General features: G+C 50.0%; 1 protein-coding gene across 1 annotated transcript in view; it reads right to left on the reverse strand.

Moving 5' to 3' along the window:
- pcbp4 (poly(rC) binding protein 4) overlaps positions 1-8,813 on the reverse strand; it is a gene marked incomplete at both ends in the record, with an annotated part of 30,450 nt that extends 21,637 nt beyond the window's left edge. The window contains 4 exons of the mRNA XM_080545859.1: positions 1,880-1,996; positions 5,357-5,389; positions 7,448-7,471; positions 8,706-8,813. Coding sequence (XP_080401985.1) covers positions 1,880-1,996; positions 5,357-5,389; positions 7,448-7,471; positions 8,706-8,813 — 282 coding nt within the window. The remainder of the gene's footprint in view (positions 1-1,879; positions 1,997-5,356; positions 5,390-7,447; positions 7,472-8,705) is intronic.
- Positions 8,814-11,287: the final 2,474 nt, after the last annotated feature.

The following is an 11,287-nucleotide window of genomic DNA, read 5'->3' on the forward strand; positions in this document are numbered from 1 at the left end:
GAGGAGGTGGAGAGGAAGAGGAGAGGACCCTGGCAGTAAGGTGAGCGCTGATGGAACAGCGCCTGCCTGCTTCTCTATTGATTTTTATGCAGATTTAACCTCATAAAGAGCCTGGTCAAACTACAGTATATCTGGTCAAACTATATCTGACAGGTCAAACTATATCTGACAGGTCAAACTATATCTTAGATTAGATTTACATTTTTCGCAGTGTACTGTACGTCCCGTGCATTCCAATGAGCCTGTCCTCTGATGTCTACCTCCGCCAGCCTGCACGGAGGAGGGGGTTTGAGCCTGGGTCTCGGTCGCTCCGCAACACCGTTAGCTCGCCGAGCTGAAGCCGAGGGCGTTCGACGCGGGAGCCGATGCAAAGAGTTCAATTCTCAGACGAGGTCTGAAAGAACCCCCGATTCATCTTGAACAGTTGGAGGCTGGCGGAGGCTGGCGGAGGCTGGCGGAGGTAGAAATCAGAGGACGGGCTGCGCTCAATGTAATGCATGGAACACGTTTCCTCATTCCGTTCCATGCATGAACAGAGTCCCTGAATCACCTGGAATGAACCCTCCTGCCCCCCCCCCCCCCCCCCCCGCCCCTCAGCCCCTCCCCCTGCTGCAGAATAGGCCCTTAATGCCCATTAGTCAAGCCTACGGGGGTACCCCCCCCCCCCTCTCTCTCACACACTCTCTCCTTAATTAAACCAGGTCATAAAAATTGGCTTAAATCACGGGACTGCACGATCGGTGCAATAAATTAGTGGCGGCAGTGACTCCGAGGGAGGGAGGGAGGGAGGGGGGGGGCGGGGATTGGGGGCGTTGGGGGTTTGAAATGTAAATAGCATAGGGCTGTCTGGCTGCCCATCAGGCTGGGTCTGGCAACGTGAGTCGAATGGTTATCAGCCTCCTCCGAAACACTGATGCTGAATGCGAACACAGACGCACGTACACACACACACACACACACACACCAGGTCTTTCTCTCTAAACAGAAAGTATCTACAGTGTTCTAAGCACCCAGGGGCGTCTGAGGGATCCAGATGTGGTTAGTATTCTCCTCCTAACGTTCCTCTCCTGAACCCTCCTGAGCGCCGCAGGGAAAGCTGGGAAAAACTCCTGGATTTCTTCTTTGGAATCTCTGCGTTTAAACTCAATTGGAGATGGATAATCCCTAGCTGGTGTGTGTGTGTGTGTGTGCGTGTGTGTGTGCAAAGGCATACATGACTCCTTCCTCTCCTCCTTTCCCTCTCTCCCTCTCTCCCTCCCTCTGAGCAAGAGGATTTGCTCTCCTCCTCCGCTCGTCCGTCTCGTCTGCGCAGACCAGCCCGTCCCTCGTCACCGGATGAGGGAGACTTCAACGTCAAACGATTACATTTTTAAATATTGGGATACGTCTTAATAACTGCGAGCGGAGTAATCCCCTCTCTACCGATCCACGACGTCAACCTCTCGGAGAAGCAGGGGACGTCGCATGCACACACGCACATGCACACACACAGAGAGAGAGAGAGAGAGAGAGAGAGAGAGAGAGACAGAGAGAGAAACAGACAGAGAGAGAGAGATGCAGAGAGAGAGAGAGAGAGAGATGCAGAGAGAGAGAGAGAGATACAGAGAGAGAGGGATGCAGAGAGAGAGATGCAGAGAGAGAGAGAGAGAGAGTTAGTTGTCTAAGTGTGACTGACAGGAAACCGACTGTAGCTCTTAGTCCTTTCATTAGGATAGAGAGAAAGGTAGAGAGAGAGAGAGATGGATAGATAGATGTGCAGTATAAACAGAGACAGAGAGATAGATAAATAGATAGATGGAAGAAGAGAGAGAGAGAGAGAGAGAGAGAGAGAGAGAGGTAAAGGTCGATAGACAGAGATAGAGAGACGGTATATCTTCACCTCCTCCAGTTTGAAGGTGATCATGGTGAAAGCTCTGAACACTGAGTCCGTGGGACCGGTGATGGTGATGATCCTCTCTGGACACGAGCCCTCCGAAATGTTGATACGAGCACTGCTCTGTGAGGGGGGGGGGGTTGGAGAGAGGGAGAGGGAGAAGGGCGAGAAGAGAAGAGAAGAGAAGCATCATTTCCGCTGCAGTGGAGTTGTGATGATGGCAGCAGGTAGAAGAAGCTTTAGCCCCGAAGAGAGATGCTCTTCAAAGAGTACTGTGTCCACCCCCCCCACCCACCCCCCACAGCCTCCAAACCCTCCTCCCCCCTCTGCCTGGTTTAGACTAGGCCCCCAAGATGAGGCTTACATGCTGAAATATGCATGGGGGAAGGCAGGGGAGGGGGGAAGGGGAGGGAGAGGCAGGGGGGGGGGGGAGGAGGGAAGGCAGGGGAGGGGGTAGGAGGAGGGAAGGCAGGGGGGAGGGGGGGGGAGGAAGAGGGAAGGCAGGGGGGGGAGGGAAGGCAGGGGGGGGGGAAGGGGGAGGAGGAGGGAAGGCAGGGGGGGGGGAAGGGGGAGGAGGAGGGAAGGCAGGGGGGGGGGGAAGGGGGAGGAGGAGGGAAGGCAGGGGGGGGGGAGGAGGGAAGGCAGGGGGGGGGGAAGGGGGAGGAGGAGGGAAGGCAGGGGGGAGGGAGGAGGGAAGGCAGGGGGGGGAGGAGGAGGGAAGGCAGGGGAAGCAATCGTAGTGTTTCTCTCCCTCCCTTCCCCCTCCTGCTCTGACTCATCCAGCTGTGAGCTCATCTGAGGATGACTAAAGCCACATACACACACACACACACACACACACACACACACACAAATACACACAAGGACAAATGCACACAAATACACACAAGCACAAATGCACACACACACACACACACACACACACACACACACACACACACACGCACACACACACACATGCACACACACACACATCACTGGGCTGTCTGATTCATTGTCCTGCCCTCTCTCTGTCTGCTTTACTTAGGCCTGATCTCTCACTCACTCAGAGGCTGTCAGTCTACACACACCCTGGTGGTCTACACACACCCTGGTGGTCTACACACACCCTGGTGGTCTACACACAGTCTGGTGGTCTACACACACCCCGCTGGTCTACACACACCCTGCTGGTCTACACACACCCTGGTGGTCTACACACACCCTGCTGGTCTACACACAGTCTGGTGATCTACATACAACGTGGTGGTCTACACACAACCTGGTGGTCTACACACACCCTGGTGGTCTACACACAGTCTGGTGATCTACATACAACGTGGTGGTCTACACACACCCTGGTTGTAAGTCTACACGCCCTGGTGGTCTGTCTACACACACCCCTCATGCTAATGCTGTCATAATCATAATAGAATATTTACTCATATCTCCCTCTGAGACATTTCTATGCATATTCTATTTTTATTTATGTGCTGAAGATTGATTGATTGATTGATTGATTGATTTGGGTAAAAAGTACAGACAGTACTTTTGTTTAGCTTTTGATTTGACCCAAATAAAATAGATGAGGTTTTACCGAGAAGTAATGATAGTTTATTGTCAATTAACCAACCAACCCTTACCAATGCAAGTTCCCTGCTCAAGGCTTCCTCTATCCCCTTTGGGTCCTTTTCTGACACCAGGGGAACTGAATAATCTGTATAGCAAAAGTTTGCACCCTACAACTGTCGGCATGTCATTGACATAAATTAGAAACAGGCATGGACCCAGAATGGACCCCTGGGGCACCTCACATGTCACCTCCATGGCCCCTGAAAGGTTCCCCTCAACATCACAAATCGGAGATCTGTCAGTTAAGTATGATTGTGGGGATGGACTGTGTACAGCAGATAGCAAGACACACACACAGACACACACACACACACACACACACACACACACAGCTATCAATCCCTCTATACATCCCTCTATTCATCTCTCTATCCATCCCTCCATCAGCTTCATTATAAACATGGAGGATGAATCTTTCTCTCATAAGAAGACAGACAACATCCGTACTCTTCATTACAGGAGAGGAGAGGAGGAGATGAGAGCAGTGTAGGCCATCAGGGGGAACTAGTGACATCACCTTTATTGACGGCAGGAAGAGACATTCCTTGTGACTTGTGTGATGGCAGGCACATGATCTACTCCTTTGGCAATCTCTTCCCCCTCCTCTCCTTCTCTCTCCTCTCTTCCCCTCCCCTCTGCTTCTCTCTCCTCTCTTCCCCCTCCTCTCCTTCTCTCTCCTCTCTTCCCCTCCCCTCTGCTTCTCTCTCCTCTCTTCCCCCTCCTCTCCTTCTCTCTCCTCTCTTCCCCCTCCTGTCCTTCTCTCTCCTCTCTTCCCCTCCCCTCTCCTTCTCTCTCCTCTCTTCCCCCTCCTGTCCTTCTCTCTCCTCTCTTCCCCTCCCCTCTCCTGTCTCCTCTCCTCTCCTTCTCTCTCCTCTCTTCCCCTCCCCTCTCCTGTCTCCTCTCCTCTCCTTCTCTCTCCTCTCTTCCCCTCCCCTCTCCTGTCTCCTCTCCTCTCCTTCTCTCTCCTCTCTCCCCCTCCTCTCCTTCTCTCTCCTCTCTTCCCCTCCCCTCTCCTGTCTCCTCTCCTCTCCTTCTCTCTCCTCTCTCTTCCCCTCCCCTCTCCTGTCTCCTCTCCTCTCCTCTGGCTCGTAGCACGGAGCTAACCTTCGTAGCCTTGAAGCTGTCAGAGACTTGTTCTGAGTGAATGAGTGCTGTGTGTGTGTGTGTGTGTGTGTGTGTGTGTGTGTGTGTGTGTGTGTGTGTGTGACTGTGTCTGTGTCTGTGCGCACGCATGTGTGTGTGCGCGTGTGTGTGTGTGTGCACGCATGTTTGTGTGTGTGTGTATGTGAGAGAGAAAGAGAGAGAAGGCTCCTATGTATCTGTGTATCTGTTTCCCTTGGGATGGAATATGTTCATTAAATAGTCATGTTTCTTCTTCAGAAGCTGTTCTGTGGACCTGTGATGTGGAGGTGTGTATAGGAACGTGATAGGATGATGTGGAGGTGTGTAAAGGAACGTGATAGGACGATGGGAAGGTGTATATAGTGATGTGATAGGACTATGGGGAGGTGTATATAGTGATGTGATAGGACGATGTGGAGGTGTGTATAGGGACAAAATAGGACGTGTTTGTGTGGCCACTTCAATTCCTGTGTGTGTGTGTGTGTGTGTGTGTGTGTGTGTGTGTATGTGTGTATGTGTGTATGTGTGTATGTGTGTTTGTTGGGATTGCATTGGAGATTTAAGGAAAGGTGTAGCACACAGGGGGAGGCTGGTGGAGGTAGAAATCGGAGGACGGCTTCATTGTGATGCGTAGAGGAATGTTACACTGAACCCATCCTCTGATTTCTACCTCCACCAGCCTCCCCTGGTATCATCATAAGGATGAATATACTGTACATATGGATATAATATATCCAGTAGAGGACTCACCTCCTCACGTATCCTCTTCACAGTTTCTCCTTTCTGAGGAGAGAAACATATTAGACACATATTAGGAAATATACTTTCTGAGGAACAGAAAACATTGAAAACAACAACATCTCAACTGATATTCAGCGGTTTGTGTTCTAAACGGCGTGGTTCCTGAGGCGGTCGGAGAGGCGACCGACCAGAACACATTCTGCACCGCCACACGGCCATATGTCATGAGGACGGGCTCTTTGTAATACATGGGGCAGAATAAGGAACGGTATCAAACATGTGTTCCTCATGTTCTACCTCCACCAGCCTCCCCTGGTGTTCCACCTCCCCCAGCCTCCCCTGGTGTTCTACCTCCACCAGTCTCCCCCTGGTGTTCTACCTCCACCAGCCTCCCCTGGTGTTCTACCTCCCCCAGCCTCCCCTGGTGTTCTACCTCCACCAGCCTCCCCTGGTGTTCTACCTCCCCCAGCCTCCCCTGGTGTTCTACCTCCCCCAGCCTCCCCCTGGTGTTCTACCTTCACCAGCCTCCTCTGGTGTTCTACCTCCCCCAGCCTCCCCTGGTGTTCTACCTCCCCCAGCCTCCCCTGGTGTTCTACCTCCACCAGCCTCCCCTGGTGTTCTACCTCCACCAGCCTCCCCTGGTGTTCTACCTCCCCCAGCCTCCCCTGGTGTTCTACCTCCACCAGTCTCCCCCTGGTGTTCTACCTCCACCAGCCTCCCCTGGTGTTCTACCTCCACCAGCCTCCCCTGGTGTTCTACCTCCACCAGCCTCCCCTGGTGTTCTACCTCCCCCCAGCCTCCCCTGGTGTTCTACCTCCACCAGCCTCCCCTGGTGTTCTACCCCCACCAGCCTCCCCTGGTGTTCTACCTCCACCAGCCTCCCCTGGTGTTCTACCTCCACCAGCCTCCCCTGGTGTTCTACCTCCCCCCAGCCTCCCCCTGGTGTTCTGCCTCCACCAGCCTCCCCTGTGTGAGTTCTGGAGGGTGGAGTGGGGACTCATAACAGCAGCTCCATAACTCCAAATAACAGCCTCCATGTTCAGCTCATACCATTGGGGAACGGGGTCTGAAGAAGCATATGGCTGTTTGTTCTAAGTTGCCCTCCGTGTATTACATGATCTAAGAGATCAGCAGTAAAATACTGTACTGTAGTTCTTCAACATATTCTCATTAGCATACAGTATATATATATATATATATATATATATAGATATATCTTTGGTTGGGTCAGTTTCTAAAATGTTTGCTGAGTCAGTTTCTAAAATGTTTACTAAGCAGCCTTAGTTTGCTGCTCTTGTAGTGAATGTGAATTGGTCCGATTGGGTGTGAATGTGAATTGGTGAATTGGTCCGATTCAGACTGGTTCGATTCATAATATGTTACCATTGTGGCACTTGGACCTGGTTCGATTCGCGTTCGCACTGCAATCTTGACAGAGCAAACGATCTTCAGGTTCTGCTGTGGTTCTGAATACACCCTCGACGACACGCGCTTGCTAACAGTTTTGCGATTGGTCCGAATTTGTGTCGATCAACATTTGAGAACTCATCTCATTTTCTAACAAAACAACATAATCGTGACCATGTTATCACAGAGTTTACCATCAATGTCTATCTTCGCATGCATTGTTAATGAGACGGATTATAATGCTATTGGCACAAACATAAACTCAATTTATATTAACGTGAGTGCATGGTGAAATAGCATTTTGGGTATTCTTAATGGAATCTAGAATCTGATATGATCAATTGTCAAACATGGGATGAGCAAAGCATTGTCAATCATTATTAATCATGAAATGTCTTTTGAAGTCAGATAAAATAGAAATAATCATTGGGAATAAATCGATGTCTTATGTTTGACCCGTCATCTATTTTCAGTGTTTTATTTTAATATTATATTGTGTGTTTGACAATCAAATGTTGATTGTGTGTTGAAGTTTTGACAGTGCAGGGTACAAGTTGACAGTGCAATCACTCTGAACGCTGACCCCAATCAGACACTTACACACACACACACTCACACACACACACACACACACACACACACACACACACACACACACAGAGAAGAGTGGATATGAGAGAGAAGATCACTCACCTTGCCTATGATGCTGCCCACCTCCTGCAGAGGAAACACAACACAAATGTCACCATATTGATCCATCTATTTCCTCTCTTCATCAAGACACTGTCTGTCTGTCTGCCTGCCTGCCTGCCTGCCTGCCTCTCTGTCTGTCTGTCTGTCTGTCTGTCTGCCTGTCTTTCTGCCTGCCTGCCTCTCTGTCTATCTGTCTGTCTGTCTGCCTGCCTGCCTGCTTGCCTGCCTATCTGTCTTCCTGTCTTCCTGTCTTTCTTCTTGTCTGTCTGTCTGTCTCTGCTAACTCTGTTTCTGTGTAACCTGTCTCTGTGTCTTCCTCCCAGCTAACAGGAGAGAAGTACCTCAAACGACCTCCGCCTCTCCCAGGAAACAGCCTCCAAAGCCTCCATTGAAGTCGTGCGCAGTAACTCTATACAGCTACTTCAGAGACATCGTTAGTGTGTCAGGTGGAAACAAATGGAATAAAATGTCTCATGTATTCGATACAAAAGAAAACGACGTCTTAAGTATATTTAGAGCTGTCGATGGCTGAAAAAGACAAGACTTCAGCACCACAGCACCGTACTTCAGAATCTGACCTCTGACCTTTGCTTTGATGGCGCTTTTCCAGAATCCGACCTCTGACCTTTGCTTTGACAGGGCTTTTCAGCACACCGCTCGGTTTGTTGTGATTGCTGCGACAGTAACTTTGTTAGTCTGCTGCCCTTCAAACCACAGAGGCTTTACACTCTGGGTGCACTGGGCACGTGGACTAGGAGTCATGCCTTCCCTCAAACAGCCTATCACGTGTCTCGACACCAAACAGTGTATCACACAGTGTAACACGCCTAGCAGTGTGGCTGGAATGCTTCAATCCAGGCCCTTTATGGAAGAGACAGTCGGCTAAAGGCAGATTTATACCTTCCACGTTGACATCACGTCTAACACGCGACTTTGGCCAAAACAATGGAGGACGAAGTCAAGGATGTGTCGGAGGGAGAGGAGCACAAAAGAAGGACACCTTTCCTTTGTAACATTCTCTTATATTCGATTCTAGTCCATTCTAGTCTATTCTATTACAGTCCTTTCTAGTACATTCTATTCTATTCTAATCAGGGGAGGCTGGTGGAGGTCGGAATCTGAGGACAGTTCTCATCATAATGTCACGGAATGGAATGAGGAACGGTATCAAACACGCATTCCGTTCCGTGGCATTACAACGAGCCTCCGATGTCTACCCCTTGCCGGCCTCCCCTGACGGCCGTCGGGGCGGACTCACCTTTCCGTGCATGAGGAGGCGGAGCGTCAGGGTCACGTTCATGCCGCCCTCTCCGAAGTCCTGCTCACAGTTCATGTTGGTGTGGGAGGCGGCCGCAGGGAGACGCATGAACGGGGCTGACAGGGGCGGGTGGAACTGGCGGGGCGGCGGTGGGGGCGGAGCGGGGACGGAGCAGGGGCGGAGCAGGGGTGGAGGTCTGGACGCTGCACGGGTCTCTCTCTGGGAACAACAGAGAAGGAACACAAGCTGCACGTCAGCTACAAGCGTTACGGTAATACAGAGAGAGAGAGAGAGAGAGAGAGAGAGAGAGAGAGAGAGAGAGAGAGAGAGAGAGAGAGAGAGAGAGAGAGATGTGGGGCGCGTCTCAATAGTCTCGAGTCTACGACACTTCACAGTTCTCTCTGGGGACACAGGAAAACACACAACATCGCCCCCCGGTCAGTCAAAGTGCACTGCACATCATCTACAAGCTTTACGGTAATAACACCGTTATTCGGTGTTACAGTCATATCATATCCACTAATTGGACAGGCGAGTAGTAGATTCACTCTCCTATCCCGCGTGTTCAGATCAGCTCAGAGGGGAGAGGGAGACCAGGGGAAGAAGAACCACCGGGGCCACTTCAGTTATCAGAGAGAGAGAGCGGCTTCGGTCGCAGAGCCCCGGCCTGTTGTTACCTCCTAATGCTTAGCTCCTCTGAGAGAGAGAGAGAGACAACCTCCACAGTTTATCCTTGATCTCCCCCCCCCCCGCCGCGGGGGAGCTGCCTCCAGAGCTCAGGCAGCAGGGTAATTGCAGGTTTGGTGAACAGAGCCTGTTTTATTTCAGCGACAGCGCAGGCAGACGCTGGATACTTATAGAGCTGAGGCGGCTAAACAGCTTTGGTGCTGGTGGCGGTGATGTGTGTGTGTGTGTGTGTGTGTGTGTGAAAATAATGCGTGTGGGTGTGTGACTGAAACGACGCGAGTGTGTGCGTGCGTGTGCGTGTGTGTGTGTGCGTGTGTGCACTTTCTATCCATCTTCATGTGCCGACGGATGAACCAGTCTGTCCTCATGGTTGAATTAAACGTGGTGAATATTCAGCACTCCGGAGGAACATGAGAGGGCCAATCACGTCTGGGAACGTTGATAGAATGCTCAGTGTCAGGCGGCTGCCACAACAAGTCAGCGGCGTTATTTAAAACATTAATTGGGAGAGTGTGTTAAACGCTGCAGGCGGAATTAAATAAGCTTTTGGCTCAGAGACGTCGCTCATACGCACTTTAGGAAAAAATAATAATATATATATATATAATATTAAGCTGTGGTTGATGACACATGGCACCATGAAAACATAATTTCATGGCATATTAATGATTTATGTGTCTCTGTCTGACTACCTGACTGCCTGTCTGTCTGTCTGTCTTCTTGCCTGACTTTCTGCCTGCCTGTTTTCCTGCCTGCCTGCCTGTCTGCCTTTCTGCCTGCCTGCCTGTCTGTCTGTCTGTCTGTCTTAGTCCTTGGGCCAAACCATTTTTCACTACCAAATTCTGGGCAAATCCTAGATGTGATTTTCTTATTCCTATACATCCCTAGATTATGTTTTGATATGATAGACCTTTTGGATTGGCAGCTTATTAGTAGTTATCACCTCGTAAAGGTACGGAGTGCTTTTTTCAAAAACGGAGTTTTGCCTAGAAAAGTCCCCTGCCATATATTGCTCCCCTTCGTATGATTCGCGCCTAGCTGTGGTGTGGTTGTGATAGAGACATGAGCCTTTTCATGCTCTTTATGCAGTCTCCTAAACACGTAGAGACCAACCCCGAGTCGATCAGAGATTCCTACGATGAGCTATGGTAACTTTACCGCACCTACCCCCTACCGATGAATGCCTAATTTTTGCGGTTTTCCGGAGGTATTGTGCGGTAGGTGCGGTAAAGTTACCATAGCTCAGCGTAGGAAGCTTTGATCGACTCGGGGTTGGTCTCTACGTGTTCAGGAGACCCAGGCGCATAAAGCTAACCTGGCTCATGTTTCTATCACAAGCACAGCCCGAGCTATGCGCGACTGATGCGAAGGGGAGCAAAATATGGCAGGGGACTTGTGGACCCGAATGCAGGACACTGAGGCGGAGTCAGATGAAAGGTCAAACCCATGGATGGGTAAATTTATTGTTTTCTGAATTTGTATGTTTAAATATACAAATGATACATTATCTACTTAAAATATGCGTTAATTTACATAGTTTTCCAGAATAAAAATCTAAAACAAAGTGCTTAAAACAAATAAAGTGTGTGTTTACCTCCTCAAATAAATTAACTTAGCCCCAGCCAGATCCATATTTAGAGGTAAGTTAGCAAGCTAGTTTAGAGTTAGTGGTAATGTATAGCTGGTTACTGGTTAGATAACGAAGCGACCTTGGGTTCCCTGAAAGGTGCTATATAAATGCAAGTTATTATTATTATTATTATTATTATAACTAGCTAGCTAGTTTTTTCTACCATAAATCATCTCCTGAAGCCACAACCATCTCCCACTACTGAGGCTACAGAGCAGCGATGTAACAGCTTCATTGACTTTTTCAGATCCAAGGTCAACAACAT

This window comes from Nansenia antarctica (genome assembly GCF_963989245.1).
Source record: "Nansenia antarctica genome assembly, chromosome: 15".
Classification (NCBI taxonomy): Eukaryota; Metazoa; Chordata; class Actinopteri; order Argentiniformes; family Microstomatidae; genus Nansenia; species Nansenia antarctica.